An 18,861-nucleotide genomic window follows, 5' to 3' on the forward strand; every position below is an offset into this window, starting at 1 on the left:
TGAAAAAAGGTGATTTTGTAATTTGTAAACTACACAACTGTAGTTTTTGTCAAACAATTGTCTTTCAATCCACTGGTGATATGAATACTAAGCAGTTTTGGCTTGCTTTTAGCACCCCCTAGTGTCCGTTAGTGAAACCAAAAGTGAAACTTTTCTTGCTGTTTGCCTATTTAACACCCAAATCTAACTGCTGAAATGTCTCTTCAGCCTTCAGCAGCAGTTATCTCTGAATCAAACAATTCTGCTGTTTTGACAACCTGAAACATGCAGGAAACATTCTGGAAGCAGTCTCCGGCACTGGCACGTCAGCTCCACATTACTAAAACTGAAGTGGGACCTAACAGGGATCAGCCCGCCAACTCTGAAGTTGCAAGTGCGGTATTCTGGTCACAGGGGGCAGTGGGGGTCTAAGTGACATTTCATTAAGCCTGTAAAGGGTCGTTTTAGCACATACTGCCTCAAGAAAATGATTAAAATATGAAAAAGTTGCATAGTATGCCTTTAATGACAGCAAACACAGTGTTAATTTACCTGTTGGCAATCCTCCAAAGCCAAGAGCACCAGTTCCTACTCCTCCTGGCACCAAACCGCCGGGGCCCACACCTCGGCCTCCAGCTCCATAGCCTCCTGGTATAAGGATCAAACAGAGAATGTATTTAGAATTTTGTTAGTGTCTCCACACAGCTGCTATGAGAGCTTTCATAGTGCTGATGAAGTTCTCCATTCAGCCCACATATCTGTGAACAACACTATAAACCTCAGATGATGTTTCATCAGAGGAAATAATTCATTTAGAAAAGAAATTTTTTAACTTGAGCTGTTTCATTATTAGACCCTCTATTTTTCATTAGGGTACAAGAGGAGGAAAAAAATTCATTTTATTTATATCACCAAGGTGAAGTTGATGCTGTTTGACTTACTTTTTTAAGTAAACTGATGTTTTATATTTGTTTTTAAGTTAAGCTATTGTTTCCAAGGTCAAATGAAACTGTTTCATGTTGTTCCTGTAAAACATGATGGTGTCTTTTAGATGCATGGAGCCCTAAACAGTTGCAGTAACCAGCTTGTCGTTTTTGCTTTCTAGTTTGTTCATTTAAGTGGAATCTTTACATTTTGGTCATCTGATTCTTGAGTTGGAGGAAGTAAAATAACATATATCCTTTTTACCAATTACATGCATGAAAGAGATAAGAAACACACAGGCCATTTCTGGTGTTGATCTAAGATGCTGCATGATGGAGTCAATGCCTTGGAGCAATCTATCATTAAAAGGTACTCCAGTTTTCTCTCACAGGGAAGAAAGCATGCATGTTAGGTTAAATAGTGAGCCGAAATGGTCCCTATGTGTGTGTGTGTGTGTGTGTGTGTGTGTGTGTGTGTGTGTGTGTGTGTGTGTGTGTGTGTGTGTGTGCGTGTGTGGTGTGTGTGTGTGTGTGTGTGTGTGTGTGTGTGTGTGTGTGTGTGTGTGTGTGTGTGTGTGTGTGTGTGTAATAGACTGTAGCCCCGCCTCACATCCACTACAGATGGACTTGAACAGGATCAAGCCGGTAAAAGAAATAAATCGATCCAATATTGATTTGCAGTGACATAATTTCTTTATGTTAAGAAAATATTTGTTAAGTGTGATCCGAAAGCCTTATCGCGTTTTTCCCACCAAATCAAAGCTGAGTGCTTATACAATAAAATGCCCGTTAACATTAACGTTTCAGAGTTAGATGTTTCAGCAAATGTAAAAAGGTCAAACCTTCAAAAATCATCACAACACTCATCCTGCCTTTGCTCTAGATCTCTCAGCTTCAAAGAAACTCTGAGTCAATAAAAATAATAGAATAATAATTTACACTTGATTCACTGCATTTGACCGATCATTGAGGAGCTGTGGGCCGCCGTTTTCAACAAACAGCAGCTGGAACTGTCAACATTATGTAGCTGATTTGCTGCTCGTGTGACTCTGCTGCAGAGCTGAAAGTATCTGCCACAAACAAGTGAAGCAACAAACAGCAGACGTGATTGATCAGGCGTGGAACATTTGGACAATCAGGAACCCCAGAGAGCAACATGCTGTCATATCACAGTTAACCAAAAACACAGAGGAGTGAAATTAGAGAAATTTAACTGTGGAATAAAATTTAAATATTATTTTATGAATGCTTTATTTGGTACAAAATAATCTGATCCACAAAAATAAAGAAATAAAAATCATTGGGTCAAAAAGAGGACAAAACTCTAAAAGTGAACTTGAGCCAACATGTAATCACTTCAACATATATAATCCTGAAAAATAACATGGACTTTATTGTTTCAGCAGAGTTGTGGTTGCACTCGTTTGTAATAAACCAGGGGCAGTTCTTAAAAATATTCTGGCATTAGTGGAAAAAGCATAAATTTAAAGTGTCCTCCACTCACCTGCAGCTTTAGCTGGTTTATAGGCTGCGGGGAATTGTCCAGCAGACCCTAATAAAACAACAGTCATTCAGGTTATTGATTTATGACTACATATAGTAAAGTCATGCACAGTTTATGGCTCCACATTTCATCATCACAACAGTTGATGCTGAGTTATTCTAGCAGGACACATGAGAGGGGGCTGTTCTATACATGCATGTAACATATGGAGCCTTGCAAACTAATGTTCTACGTTCAATGGGTCAATGTGTGCATATTTACAGAATGCTGTTTGTTATGTGAGAATATGTACATACTTGTAACAAACAGGACATAAATAAATCAGGAATTACAACAAATTTAAATAAATTATAAAAGTCCAAACATCATGAGGCAGCATCATGAAAGTTCTGAAATGATGTCAAAACTTCTATTAAATAAAATTTTTTGTCATTTTTTCATCATTGATTGTATTTATAATTGTTAAACATTCAACTGAAAGTAGAAAGTTGCAGTTAGAGCGAGCAGCTGTCCCCACAGACATATGTATGCAACATGGACTGGCGCTGCCTATTGAAGTTTGCATAGTAGCGATACGCCATCTTGGATGGGTCTCCAGTCACCCCTAGTGCATTTATTTCTACTGAAAAAGGTGCTTACCCAACTAAAAACACATTTCAATATAATTGTTACCAAAATCAGACAAATGGGATGGCATAATATTGTAACGGGTTACGTTTTGTTGATGTTGGACTTCTATTTTGAAGTGAGTGCTCTTGGGGGTGAGTAAGGAGGAAGTTCCAGTTCTTGAGGGAAAACAGAGTTATTGAGTTTCTTGTGACTTTTGAGGGGGGTTAAGCTGTAAGACCTGGGTTATGGCCGTCAGTTACCCAGAATAAAGAACCGAAAGGACCAGAGAAAGAGTGGAAGTCATTACAGTATGATATAACAGGCAGCTAGAAAAGTCAATAGTAATCCCACGTGATCTGTTTTCAATAGAGCTCTGGTTGTTGCAGTCGTAGGCTGCACAAAAGTGGGCATAGTTCTGCGTTGACTCCAGTTGGGTTTGGAGAGGGAGGAACCCATTCAATATGGTGAAAATGTTGTTATGCTTCCAGCACACAATTGGGCATCTACGTATTCATGTTTATGGCTGTCCCTCCTAGAGACTTTGAAGTCCCGCCCCTTTATGTACACCAATGAGACTTTTTTCTGAATAAAATGCCTCAGATCATTTTTTACAGATGTTAAATTCTGTTGATCCAAACAGTTATCACCTTAATGCAGGGGGATAACTGTTTATCACCCTGTATTGGGGCAGCAGTAACACAGGAGGTAGAGCGGGTTGGCTCATGATCGGAGGGTTATGGGTGCGATTCCAGCTCCCGCCAGGGGTATTCTGCTGTTGTGTCCTTGGGCAAGGCACTTCACCCAACTTGCCTGTGTTGGTGGTGGTCAGAGGGGCAGACGGTGCCAAATAGCAGCCTCACCTCTGTCAGAACGCCCTAGGGCGGCTATAGCTACGCAGTAGCTAAACATCACTGGCAGTGTGTGAATGTGTGAGTGCATGAAAATGTCTTTGAGTGTCCTAAAAAGTGCTATATAAGTTTGATGTATTATTATTAATGCTGCACTTTATAATATTAACTATAATATTTACATTTTTCATTACATTTTTGCTAGAAAACAAACAGATTAGTTATCAAGTGGAAGGTCTTACCTGGAAAGTATCCAGTACCTGGCCCAGTAGCTCCTGGTCCAATCCCAGCTCCAGGTGGTACATACACACCTGGAGGCACATCGGAAAAACCAAAAGGTCATCTTCTATCGCTTGTGTGTGTGTGTGTGTGTGTGTATGTGTGTGTGTGTGTGTGTGTGTGTGTGTGTGTGTGTGTGTGTGTGTGTGTGTGTGTGTGTGTGTGTGTCAGGCAAACATTCACAAACACATTCATCATCTCTGAACCAGAAAGAAACATTGACATCTGTCCTTGACGTGCACAGCTGACCCACATCACAGCAGTGATGGAAATGCTGCATCGACTGCTTGAACCAGAGAAAGCAAATAAAACCAAAGAAACCTTAACTTTATAGGTATTGTGAGGAATTGGACTTTGATTTGTTTTCCTACTGATGAGGTACCACAGTTGGAACACCGTGGACACCTCCAGCACCCCTCCACCCCCAGCTTTATTCCTCTCCTGATTTCTGGCTGAGACTCAACGTGACTCCTAAGATGCTCGTTCTGGATTCTAGACACGAAGGCCTCGGGTGTGCAAGGAATACCAACAGAATAAAAGACGTAAAAAGAATGAATCCAGTTGTTCCGGGACAACTAACAACTGAATCCAAAGGGACTGGTGAGCTAAGGCCTGAATGGCTTTTTTATAGTGTTTCCAATCTAAGTAATCTGGTTCATATCAAATAATCACAATGCAAATGAGAGAACAAGGCGGTTGGAGTACAATGATTATGTTTAATGGCTCTTACATGAGCTGGGAGGCCAATTAATTCAAACCACATGTCAGAGGCGTTGGTGTGTTTATTACATAGTACTGGACTCTTGGTGCTGACCACTATGTTCAGTCATAAGGTGAAGAACATTACAAGGTATTACTGTCTGGAGTATTTATGTATTAAACATAAAAATATCCTCCTTCTGTATGTTGAGCTGGCATCCTGTTTGGTTCTCTTTAAGTTAGAAAAGCTTTGACTTTTTCTTTAAGAAGGAATTGTGATAAAAATCTTTTTTTTTTATTTCTATTGAACTGGTCAGGAGAGGAGCCACTGATGCCATGAGCATAAATGTACAAAGGCTACTCTGCTAATTTGAGCTGTTTACTCCAATTTAGAAAGTCCCAAACTCGAGAAGTCGGTCGTCACGAGTCATGTTGAGAGTAGGAGATTTAGCCTTTTTCTAATTAACTTCTAAGTGTCAATGGAAACAGTTGACGTGTGCATGTTTCTAACTTTGAAGATCAGAAAACTAAACATTAATGGGACAGATCACATTTCCAGAGGTTTCTAATGCTAACCAAAGAAAACAAAAGCAGTTCTGCAGAGTAAAGAAATAAAGAGTTAAAGGTCTGATTCTGTGTCTGATTAGGAGTAACATCTGTGAGCGTGTTTGTTTATGGGTTTATCCATGCCCATAACTCACACAGGCCGCTGTGCCCCGGACCACACAATGGCTGTGGAGTGAGCTTTCTCCGTTTTTGCTCTTTCACTTCACAATGAAAAGAAGGATTTCCTGTCTTGGCGGTAAAACGGAGCAGTGAGTCTGATCCACTTTTCCATTTGCTTAGAATCAGAGTGCACAGGGTTCACTAAAACTGTGCATCTCCAGTATGTAATGCAACCTTTACCAAAGGACCTAACCTTCAGTAAAGATGATTAACCATAACACATCCATAGATTTCCTTCTGATTGTTTTAATTCAGCCAGTCACTGTTTGATAACATTTCTGAAGGACTAAACCAGGACTCTATTGACAGAAGAAAGCATTCAGAGGGTAAAAGACTTTACCTTTAGGTCTTTGGTTAAATTAAACAAAAGTCTGTCAGATAATAATTTCTCTAATAATAATCAGGCTTCCACGTGAAAACAGAATAATTTATGTTAATAATGGGGAGAAATGACTGACATAACTGAGAAAAATAACAATTAATCTAACTTGATGCTGACCACTACAGGTTAAACTTGAAAAATTTATGTCAGTAATCCAGTTTAGACTGAGAGACCATCTAAAGCACATGTGTCAGACACAAGGCCCACGGAGCATTTTTATGTGGCCCGCGAGATAAATATAAAAAATATATTAAAACTGACCCGCTGGCCGATTTTACTGCAAAGACTACAACTCCCATGATCCTTTGCAGCGTTAGTGCGGCGCCCCCTCCTTCGTGGTTTTCCAGCGTCTGCTGCTAGTGTCTGCAGTTCCGCTGTCTCGGACAAACTATACACACCTCTCACTCAGCGCCGAGTTTACTCAGCTATTTGCCGATGTTGAATAACAGAAATGAAGATTTTAACCGCTCAGTAATGTGTTCACGACTGAAAGAGAAAGTTTTCCAACTAACTTCCAGACAGAGCTGATATAACTCCAGCGAGCAACGACACGCTCAAACCAGCATGACTCTGTGGCTGCTGTCGTTTTTATTTTTCCTCCCCGACACACAACAACGTGGTCAAGCTGCTCAGACATGTTCAGCAGCACAAACCTATGTGAGCACCTGTTGTCATCTAATGTTGTCATTATTATGATGAAGATGAACAAAACAACAGGAGTCTCCACCTCAGCTCAACTCCATGATGCAGGTATCTGGCTGGAACAGGTGAGCATTACAGTACGGTAAACCAGTGGAGCAAACTGAGCTTAAAATATTTTGGTTTTATGCTCTTTTTCTGCTCCAAAACATGAAAGTAAACAGGTGAGATATTGCATTTTCATTTTAAATAAAATTATATTTTTATTTTGTTGTTGGCACGTGAGAAAAGATTTAACCTACAGTAAACAGGAAGTGGAAAGGCTGCAGATAGATGAATAGAATAGAAAATCCCTTTATTGTTCCTCAGTGGGGAAAGCTAGATGTCACAGCAGCGATGACACTTATTACAGGAATAAAAAGGGGAATAAAAAATAAGAAAAATGAATAAACAACAAGAAAACATAAATTCTTAATAGATTTTAAAAATGCTGAATATACCACAACTAATGAAAGCCACTGATGCCTTTTATTTAAAATTGACTTGCTCGTGTGTAATTTGGTTATCCCAAATTCAGTGTTAATGCAAAAATAAGTTTGTTTCCAAATTAAAAGGTTCAAAATTGCATATATATTGATAAAGAAAATATACAAATTTGCCGTCACTTTTTCAAAAATATTAAGTTTGGCCCGCAACTTCGTCCCAGATTTTCATTTCGGCCCAGTGTGAATTTGAGTTTGGCCCCCTCATCTAAAGGCTCAGGAACCCTTTGCAGGTGAATTGGATACATTAGCTGATTAGTGACACTTTGTGTCGAGAATATTGAACCTTTTCACAATGTTCTAATTGTCTGAGATTATGAATGTGGGGTTTTCATTAGCTGTAATCCATAATTATCACAATTATATCAAATAAAGGCTGAAATATCTGAGTTTGTAATGAGTCTAAGTTCAGTTATTGAAAATCAATTTTTGCGCCATATTCTAATTTTTGGGGTTCGACCATTATTATTATCTTAGTGAAATAATAAACGTAACAAAATGAAAGTTTGTGGGTTATTTTTTCTAAAACAGAAGATTTTACAGGGTTGAAAGGACTGCTGGGGTCAACATCAAGTACATACAGAACAGAAGTAACTTGGAACCCAAATTTGCGACAGAACATAATTTTATTTTGTTTGTTTAGATTTTAATTTGGAGCTTTATTGTTTCTAAGTAGGTTCTATTCAAGTCTGTTTCTGTTTATCGCTGTTGAACCTGGATATCCTCAGTAGTCTTTTCTCTGATTAACCACTAGCTGTCACGATGCGAGCAAGGAGGTGGTTAGGACCCAAAATGCATAAACCCAGGATGACACGAGGCAGGGGTGGAAGATGAAATAAAAAATTTTCATTTGGGGATAATCCAAAGGAAGGGAGCCAAAAACCAAAAATCTAAATACTGAAACGGAGATTAAAAAAAAACACTAGAGACTCAAGAAGTTCTAATAACACTAGAGATCCAAAATCGAGACGAGACTGACAGAAAACAATGGACCGACAAACAAATAGAGACACAGACAGGGTTATATACACTGGGGAGGATGAGAAGGAGATGAACTGCAGGTGTGTGGGGAGAGAGAGACCAGGTGAACTCAATTACTTATTCAGGGAGAGGGCAGTGAGTTGAGGAGGAGGAAAAATAACATTATCTAAACAGAACCTAAAAACGAGAGCCAAATAACAACTTAACAATCTGGGGAAAGAAACACACTAAAAGCAAAATAATAAACTAATAATCTAGGGAGATAAACACACTGAAAGAGACTAATATATGAACCGGAAACTAAAGGAAAACACTACAGAAAGAGACACTACAAGGGCGTGACTAAGGAGGACCACGGGGAGCACAGGACCTGGAGGGAAATACCTGGGGGGGGGGGGGGGGGGGGGGAAGGAAAACTAGAGGGGCTGCAGCTCTGGGAACACATGAGGAAGACGCAGACAAGGACACATGAGGGCGCTAGGAGACACAAAAGGAGAACCTAGAGAGGGATGGAGAACACAAGGAGACACATGAGGAGAGACGCAGACGCAGACCATGAAACTAGCTCCTCATTTTTCACCTGAATACTCCTCCCTGTATAATATGCCAAGAATTTTTTATTTTTCAGAGATGCTAAATACTAAAATATTGTTGTGTGAATCCTGGATTAAGGGAATGACTTTTTTGTGCCTACTTTGCCTCTGTAATTTATTTTTTAACTAACTTCAGCTCCATCTGTGGGATCCTCCCAGGTACCATTGTAGCGCTTCAGCACCCCCCAGAAATGAGCTAAAACACCCATGGCTCCTTTCATCATCGATCACATCATCTAATTTTTCCACATCTGCAGCAGAAGCACAGCAGTGACTGATTCTCTGACACTTCTTTGAAAGTCTTGTTTGTGTGTTTAGCATGAAAACTCATGATTATTTTACTTTTACTTTTAGATAAAATGATGACATCACCAGCTGATGTTTAGAGACTGAAAGAGAAGGTCCAAGATGCATCAATAAATGTCCACGAGCGACAGGAATGAAACGCTAACCTTGACTATGACTATTTTTGCTAATAATAAAATGATGAATGGTTAAATAATGAAATCATTCTGATATTTGTTTAATGTTTGAAACGTTGATCTGGATTGTGGTCCTATTTCTGACTCAGTGGAGGAGTTTTCAAAAATACCCACTCACCCATTCACACACTAGCAGTCAGCCACACAGTAGCCGAGGTTTAGAATTAGCAACCCGCCAATTACAGGAGGAACTCGTCAGTAATATGTAAGATGCATTTCATAAAAGAAAATTGAAGGAGGGTTCTTTCTAAGAACAAGATGAAAATTAATCATGCATTTAAAAAAATGTTTAAAATTTTAAAACTTTTAAAATTAACATTTTTTACTCAGAGTCAGGATTAGCATTAAAACTGTCACTGGTGCAAATCTGAGCCAGGCTAGAGCTGCTGTTATTGCTCCTCTTGGTTGGTTGTAAACTGATTTGAGAGCAACTTGTCTCCCCTCCTGAGGCAGGAAGAAGGTAGTAACCACTTGGAGCCTTTCCCTGAGTTGACGTCTGCTGTACAGAAAGTAATAAACATAAATGCCATTTTAAAAAAGGAAAACTAGGGAACTGTTTATGTGACTTATATATCTATAAATCTGAAGTAATCTGTACAGGATTAGGTGATAACCTGCATAAATATTGTATGCATGGTCTACAAGCACAAGGACAGATTTGATGACTTTTACTCTGCCTTCATGTGTTTTTAGCATATGAGAGTTCTCTAAAACATGGTGGAAGTTTGATTTTATCCGTTTCATCTATTCTGTCTATTAACAAAACAACTTTTAACTTAGAAAAGTTGCTTTTTTTTTTTTTTTTACTATTTTGACCAACTATTACAAACTTCTAATAAATTGTACTTCTGAGAAAGACACACCGATTGAAACAACTGGAACTGCTCAAGACTGAAACTGTAGATCTGCAGAATTATTAGATGAAAAAAGATCAGACGCTTTGGTCTCTATGAGCTTACCTGTTTATCTTCTGCATGATGATATGTTTTGGATAAAAGCTTTCATGGTAAAAAGGGGATGTTTATCAGCTGCTGCATGATAATTTAGTATCAACACAAACTCTGAAGCCAAGAAATAGCAGCTTTATGATTTATCACCAATTACCATCTAAGTGGAACATTTACACTGGCTGAAGTTATTTGTTTTAGGAGAGAAAGAGGTTACTGCACCCAAAAATAATGAGACATAAGATTTTAAGTCAGAACTTGTTTTGTTATTTCGTCAAACTGAAGCCAAGAAGGGCTTTTTCCAGAGGCCCTTCAATATTAACACTTATTTTACAATTGTTCTTTGTGGTCCTGAAAAGCTCCGTTTTTTGGCATTAGCTGAGTGATGTGACATTTCCCAGAACTTCAGCTGTAGGCGTTTAATGAGCGACTGTTGGGGGTGATGATTTGGGAGTGTTTGGGAGGCAAACAAATTAACGTGAGCAAATAAAAAACACTTTTACAGAAAATACTTTTTTAAAGTACACAGCTAGTCTTTATTCCCCTGCACAGATTGAGAAGCCATGTGGAAAAGTTCTTTAAAATGTTTTAACATAGATTGAGCCAATCTAAAATTCTGTCGCACTACGTCCATCACTTTTGATTAAACAAAAATGTGTTAAGCGGCTGGGTGAGGGTGGTGAACTCTGCTCAAGAACATAAAATCTGTGTCTCAGAGGAGAAGAGAGATTGTGTTCGGTGCCGTTAGGCAGCCATTATGGTTCCTGGTCTCTTTATGTCTCCCATTATTAGACATGTGAGAGATGACATAATACCCGCCACCATTCGCCCCGACCATTTTTCAAAGCATTTGCAAGGATGAAGGAGAAAAATGTGAAGTGCATCTCACAAAACAGGATTTTAAAAAGGAACATTCATCTGTTTTTGCCATTTCTTCACTAGACGTGCCCAACCTTGTCTTAGTGACACTTCCCTAAAGCAATGAAAAGAGAATCAAAGACATGATTTGATTCAGGGTATTTTTTATTTTTTTCCCAGCATCTCCAGTGAAGCTTTTCCACTGGAAGCTGACAGGGAATCTTTACAAGATTAAGCAAGTTTAGTCTTTGAAACTAAAGAGATGAAAATTTGATAATCTAAAAATGGGTTTGGAACAGAAAAAGACTCTTTGGTGAGGAACATGATGAAAAAGCCACAGCCAAAAACACCCATCAACCACATGAAATAACTATAAGCTCACGGAGCAAAGAGTTCACTTTACAATGTCTGTGATCCAGTAGAGCTGTACGAGTGACAAATGACTACATTCATGTTAACAAAATGTAACAGTTCTCATGTTACTTTGGAAAAATACAGATATGTTTTGTTGACATCTATAATCTTCATATAATCCCATATATTCATACATTATAATATTCAGTATGATGATATCGTCATTCAGAACTTTTCTCATCAGTTCATCATCTGTTGTGGATTTCCATTATTAAATCATAATATTGTCCACATGTCCTAAATGTTTCTTCGACATAAATAGTCGCTGGAGGAAAGTAAAGAAGATTTTTCCTGACAGGAGCCGACTCAGACTTCAGGCCTGGTGAATCTGCTCCTAATAGCTCCCAGCCTGATGAGGGTTATTTACTCTCTGACTGGAATGAATGTTTCCTAATGTGCTTCTTTGGCTCTGGTTGATTGTAGACCAAACACAGAACTGAGAGACGTTAGCAGCGCTGACTTTTGTCCAAACCCAAACAGTAAGCACTAAACAAACCACTTACTGATAAGTGCAATAAGCAATCATGATCGCCGATGGCTATTCAAATACCATCACGGTATCCGTCTGAACGCATCATTCTCAGAGCTGCTGAAAGTGAAGAGTTTGTGAGGAATCTCTAAGTGTTTGAGCCAGTAGAAAGTCAGATATTATTTATCTGTATCTAAATGACCCAACCACTCATAACCCTAACCCAACACCCTAATCCATCGGAGACCTCCACATCTAAATTGCATCAAACTTATGAACAAACATTTCACACAAATCACCTTCCAGTCAGCTATAAGACTACCCTTGGGATTTGATTACCCCAAGGACCCCCACTGGCGAGAGCGTCTGGTGATTAACTGGTCGAAAAGTTTGTTGACCAAGTGGAAACCACTGATGAATGCTGGAATAGGACTGCTAATTCAGTACTGGCAATGAAAGCAACCTAGAAACCTGAAAAACTCATTTGAATCTAGTCTTAAACAGCTAAAGCTACTCTCATACAGTAGTTACAAAAGCGTGTCCAGTCCACGACCACGGTCAAACCTTTTCTTACCCTCCATTTGTTTATTTTTTTTTACATTTTATTCAATCAGTTTACTTTTAGGTAAGTAGGTCCTAATTCATAGGCCCATGGCCCTTATCCAGAGACATTTACCCTGACCTCAAGGCCCATTGTATGGGTGTCACCTAAAATGGGCACATGCACTCACTAGGGTAAAGCTATGTCTCATTGTATCTTACACAGCACATCTCAGATCAATAGGTTGACTCCCGACGGCCCCTTGAAGCAACTATCTGCATGTGCACTTCCCACAAAGTCAGAAACCAGTTGCTGAGGATTGGACCTGATCTCGAGTGAGCGTGCTCTAGATTCCACACCAAACTCTGCAGAGCTATCGAGTGGCAGAGGGATACCACTGAGAAACCATCTCACTAACCTAACCCTTTGGTACCATCCAAGTAAAAAACCCTGACATAGAAATGTTTAAAGAAAAACCCTCTGGTCAACATGTTATTAATGGCTTCTGACTTGGTGATCTAATACAGAGAGAGCCTTCCCACCCTGGGAACATACTTCAGCGTAAAACTCAAATATGTCCAATCTTTTTTAAGCATTCTAGGAATGCATGTCAGAGGAAAATGGGGATTAAACTCTTTCACAATAACAAACACAATTTAATCAGTGCTTTAAACCAAACAGATCTTACCCAAATAATTACAGAATGAAGTCATTGTGCAGCTAAATTACACCAAGCAACTAGATGAACAAATTAGATTGGTTTTGTGGATCAAAGAATAAAGAATCTTAAGAAAAATCTCGCCCCAAATAAAAAAGGGAGAAGAAATACATCTGGGCCTTGTTGGGCTGGTGGTTGAAACGGTCTGAGTGGAGTTGTTGAGTGATGGGATGCATACAGTGAAAGTCACATTAATCCAGTCTGCAGAGGTTGGCACGTAACCCTCCAGAAACGAGCCAAAGAGCTGCAGGTTCAGATCAGTGATGCTGAGGTGCCGCGACCATTCATAACTGGTCCTTTGTGATCTTTTACTGTTAACCATCAAACCTGCACTGGTACTCTATAACTTTACCAAACCCTGAGCGAGTTTCACTGATTTATGTTCTCAATATCTCCGGGCAGATTTGGTCATTCCCAAATGAGACAAACAGGCTACCAGCTGTACTGAAGAAAACCTCACAGAACAGCCTTCGGTCTTTGGAGGCTATAAAAGAACAGAACAGCCTTTTTCTCTGTTTCATCTGAGCTCAGAACCAATTTGTGCCAGTAGAAATTATGCCATTAACGGTGTATGTGTTTTAAAGCAAACTAATGGCCAGTTTTAGCTCACCATTGATGTATGTATGCTGTAGAAGAAGAAGAAAATATAATTTCTATTGCGCCTCTCAAGATAAAAATCACGAGGCGCTTCACAAAAACAAAAAATGTGAAAATATGAAAAAGAATTTAGAAAATGGTTAAAATATATTTAAAATGAGCCAAAAAAATAGACAATTGTGATAAAAAAATGTTAAGAAAGAGAGAGTGTGAATAGGAAAGAGGGAAATCAGTGGATCCTGAGGAAGGTGGAATAGGTGGGGAGAGCACAATAAAGAGAGCGGGGTTGAAGAAGGTCATACAAAATCCAGCTTGAACAAGTGAGTCTTCAGCTGCTTTTTAAAGGAGACCACTGAGTCCACTGATCTCAGGCTCAGGGGGTGAGAGTTCCAGAGTCTGGGGGCCACAGCAGCAAATGATCTGTCACCTTTGGTCTTTAGCCTGGTGCTGCACAACCAGTAGGCTTTGATCACTGGACCTCAGGGACCTGCTGGGGGTGTAGGGACTAAGAAGATCTGTACAAAGCTGAAAATCTGATAAAGGTCTTGCTTACAAAATAAAAGAAAGTTTGGCTTGAATTAACCTTTTATGGAAGCCCTGAAAGGCAAGCATAAAGTGAATAAATAAATAAAAAAAGAATGCTGCCCCGCTTTCTTAGTTTGGCTAATGGTCTTTTTACTCTTGACTTTATAACTTCTAGAGAAATTTTTTGGGAAACAAAAACTTAAATTAACTTCTGAAAGAAACAAAAATACACAAATTTGATCACTTCTGTCTATCCAAAAATATTTTCTCTTTAACCATTACAATAAACAAATACATTTTACTGCATTTCATGGCTCAGAAAATCAATTTTAAAGACTCACTTTTAATCATGGAGGTATTGCCATGGCATGCACCCCTCACTTTTTCATAAGGCAATATGGATCCTTTCATGATTTGCACTTTAATTTACACAAATGAGGTAGATTGTTATGTTTATTTTCATGTAATCTCAGTGTTTCGTTTCCCCTAGACATTTTTCCAGCCATGGAGCACGGACCGTTTCGCTGCTGTGTGTTGTTGGGGTGGGGGGGTTGTGTTGCTTGCGGACCGTTTCGCTGCTGTGTGTTGTTGGGGTGGGGGGGGTGGGGGTGGGGGGGCTCGTAGCAGTGGCGCTGGAATTTCAGTCGTGGCGCAGCATCACTCCTGAGCCTATGGGGAAACACTGAATCTAGTGAACAGACATTGTAAAAATGCGTGTAACACTTAGATCCGCAATGATGCCTCCTCCCACCACCACCACCACTCCAAATGAGTCCCCCCTACATTTATAAATGAAAATTATTTTATTGCTTTTATTCAATTGCTTTTGATGCAGTGAATGTTTGGGTTTTGGATTGTTTCTATTTAATCCTCTTATGCATTTGACCTTATTGTTTCATATCTTTTAAGGTGTCTTTATTTTTACGATGTTTGTTTTTATGTACAGTATTTTGTGTGACTTTGATGTCGTAACTTTAAGGGGCTCCATAAATAAATATGGTATTTTATGTTATGGTATGGTATGGTATGGTATGGTATGGTATGGTATGGTATGGTATCGTATGGTATGGTAGGTGCAGCAGTAGCTCAGGAGGTTGACCAGGTTGCCTTATGATTGGAGGGTTGTGGGTGATCCAGCCCCCGCCAGGGGTATTCTGCTGTTGTGTCCTTGGGCATGACGCTTCACCCAACTTGCCTGCGTTGGTGGTCAGAGGGGATGAAAATGGCAGCCTCGTCTCCATCAGATTACCATTAATGCCACTGTGTAAGAGAGCATGAATAATGGAAGACGCTATGTGTGCCTTGAAAAGCGCTATATAAATCCAATTAATTATTATTTTCTATGGTATGTTGTGGTAAAATGTATTTATTTATTTTTAGATAAGAACATGAACTCCATTTTCAAATTATGAGCCATAAAATGAATGAAAGAACTAATTTGGTCAAAATTCTATCAGAAAAAGGGACTTCCTTTTACACATACACACACACACACACACACATAAATCTTTCAAGATGTCAATAGCTCAGTCATCTGCAATAAAAATGAAATTTTTGTTGTGGCACACAGATTTAAGCCGTTACAGTCATAATATGTGAGATAATATTAATAGTTTTTGATTGAACTTTAAATTGACCAATGTTACAATTATAAAACAGTTCATTATATGTTATTATATAATACTAATGATAAATATAAATGAAAATTGTCACTTTACTAGCAGCAGTACTTAGATATTCCAACATGAGGTGGAAACATGATTTGAAATATGATAATTTGGAGGAATGGACTTAACATATAGCTGCATACAGACACAGCCAAGCATGGGAGGAGGCGAATGTATTAACAAAGTACTCACCAGATGTTTCCTCTAAGAACATAAGTAATTTATACTCGTTGATGGAAAGCTTTTAGACAGCTCTGGCACTCCACCACCAGTCAAGGGGTAAGTTTCACAAGCACAGAGGCATTCTTTAAATGGGTGGATAGTGTTAATGAGGTTCATGTTACTAACAGATAATTTTTCTCCTGGACCATGCCCAGGTTTTATTATTTTTTTTTTAGGTTAAATGCACGCATGCACACACACACACACACACAGATGGATATAGTTTCAGTAACATTTGATATAGATGGGTTCAGCATGATACTTGAGATCAAAGTTGTGCTCCTAAGTCTATATTGATATTTTTTGGCTCCTTTAAATGCAATAAATTTTACCTGACAGAGCTTCAAATGCCAGCTGAAATATGGAATGCACCAGAAAAAAAGATAAATGCTGCATGAGACAGTGAGATAAAAGAAAGTTGACACAATCTTCAAATGGCCAATCAGATTCTGCAGACTTTGGCAACATCAGCTAGAACAAGTGAGCACTCACAGTGTGTACACAATTTTATTATTTATTTTAGTCATAGTGTGTGTGTGTGTGTGTGTGTGTGTGTGTGATGGATGCCGGGGCTCTGGAAGTTAAGGGGAATAAACAGCTGTAGCTTTGAGCAAATAAAAAAATAAAAACACGGAAGTCTTTTGAGCATTTCCAGCTCCAGATGATTAAAATGTTTTCCATTTGGGGGTTAAATAACTCAGTGACTCTCAGGCAAAGCACAGAGTGAGAACCAATCAAAGCAATGCAAATAGACAAGAGGAGCCAAACTCACTAAATGTATAATAGAGGGAGGAAAAGGCACGCTTACGACCGCTCTACTCCCTCTCTGTCTGCAGATAAGGCATACCTGCTCTCCCACATGTTGCTGCAGGAGAAGACCTGGTCACAGTTTTTCACCACGACTTTCAGATAGAGTCTAAACACTCAGAGGTTCATCAGGGCTGGAATTAAAATGTGTGGTTTTTCTGAGCAGACAGAAAGAGAGAGAGGCCAGCTGGAACGTTCTGCTTCTGACAATTTAGGATAAGATCTGCAGCCAAGTGAATACTCACATATACACGCTTAGGTGTGTGTGTGTGTGTGTGTGTGTGTGTGTGTGTGTGTGTGTGTGTGTGTGTGTGTGTGCGTGCGTGCGTGCGTGCATGCGTGTGTGCGTGTGTGTGTGTGTGTGTGTGTGTGTGTGTGTGTGTGTGTGGGATCAAACTCTACAACAAATTCCTCAAAGTACATTTTTTTGAGGAGGTTGGAGAATATGTTATGATTTTAAAATTAGATGTTACTCCATTGCAGCAGACAGTTTATATTGAGGGATTATCTGTAACTGGTAAATTCAATAAAAAATATAAAGTCAAGTTTTGTGCAGACGGCTACTGGACTTTTATTTTTGCAGCAAAACAAATGATGTAAATATGAATCAAAGAACAACTCTTGTTGCATTTATTGTTCTGATTTATTAATATACTTTTTTTTACCAATCCAATCAGCCATGCAAGCTTTGATTTCTTTCACCGAAACTGGTAGAAAGTTAAGCACTAGAGGGATAATACATGATAACTTACAACATCAACAAACAACTTTTCATCAAAAAAATAATTTTTTTCATACAAAATTAAAAAGGAGACCAAAGTGCACCTTTTCTAAGGTTATTGCCATGTTCACCTGCAGGACACTTACCTCCTTGAAGAGAGGGCTGAATCAGAGCCGAGAGGAAGAGTCCACAGAAGAGCAAGAGAAGAGTTCTGTTAGCCATCTCGCTCCAGAATGCACCACCCCTCTCCCGATCAGCTGGTTTTATTCTCTCTCCTAACTAATTACCGCGTCCCCAAGGTCTCAAAGAGTGGTGAAGTAAGTGAGGAAGTTAAAAGATACAGGACCGTGTGTAATTACAAGAGGGGAATGACTCTTGTACAATGGATCACTTTGCTTTTCCCCCCTCTGTGTGTCTGGTGTTGCTTTTTTTAAAATTCTGGTCACTGCTGCCAACACGCAGATGCTGCCAGCAGGGAAAGAGAGAGAGAAGAGGACAAACACACACACACACACACACACACACACACACACACACACACACACACACACACACACACACACACACACACACACACACACACACACACACACACACTCACAGATGGACCATCTCCCTCTCTCCCCCAATCCAGAAGGAATCGAACTGTCTGCCAAACATTTGCATACATGTGCACAAACCTATCTGTGAGTCAGGGAGGAGAGCGAAGAAGAGCCGATCACTTAGCAGAATAATTACATGTCCTTTATGCATCTAATCACTTTTGTTTTGTGGCTTTTAAAACAAGCAGTTACTAAACTTTTTTTTTTGGGGGGGGGGGGGGGGGGGGGCAAAAGGGCAAGTTCAAATAAAACTGAATTCATATTTATAATTTTTAATTTGAAATTTCCCCATTTCATTCACAACTCCAAAATAAACGAGTTCACATTCATTCACCATTTTCATCTAGAGTCGTCTAAAACCCTGTTGGTAGAAGGCATCGTGTGCTAATCAGCAGAACTTCATCACCATCAAGTTTAGCAAAAGGACAGTTATTAATATATGTTTCCATCTGTCCTGTTTCCTGTGCTCTCATATTGTTTGTTTTCCAAAACCCTATCAAAGCTGCACCCACTCACTGTTTTTCATTATTGTTGCCACCAAAAAACGTGGAATTGTGAATGAGAAACAGCCATTAAGCCTGTGTTTT

The 18,861-nt window shown here is 39.3% G+C and overlaps 1 protein-coding gene across 3 annotated transcripts in view; it reads right to left on the reverse strand.

Moving 5' to 3' along the window:
* Positions 1 to 18,086, reverse strand: part of elna (elastin a) — a 56,197-nt gene extending 38,111 nt beyond the window's left edge. For all 3 annotated transcript variants that reach the window (XM_015951591.3, XM_054742707.2, XM_015951590.3), the window contains exons 1-4: positions 17,819 to 18,086; positions 4,106 to 4,174; positions 2,407 to 2,454; positions 532 to 627 (exon numbers count right to left, since the gene is read on the reverse strand). In XM_015951591.3, the coding sequence (XP_015807077.1) occupies positions 532 to 627; positions 2,407 to 2,454; positions 4,106 to 4,174; positions 17,819 to 17,894 (289 nt within the window). In that variant the 5' untranslated portion in view covers positions 17,895 to 18,086. The remainder of the gene's footprint in view (positions 1 to 531; positions 628 to 2,406; positions 2,455 to 4,105; positions 4,175 to 17,818) is intronic.
* Between the last annotated feature and the right edge of the window lie 775 nt (positions 18,087 to 18,861).

The sequence above is a fragment of the Nothobranchius furzeri genome, chromosome 13 (assembly GCF_043380555.1).
Source record: "Nothobranchius furzeri strain GRZ-AD chromosome 13, NfurGRZ-RIMD1, whole genome shotgun sequence".
Lineage (NCBI taxonomy): Eukaryota > Metazoa > Chordata > Actinopteri > Cyprinodontiformes > Nothobranchiidae > Nothobranchius > Nothobranchius furzeri.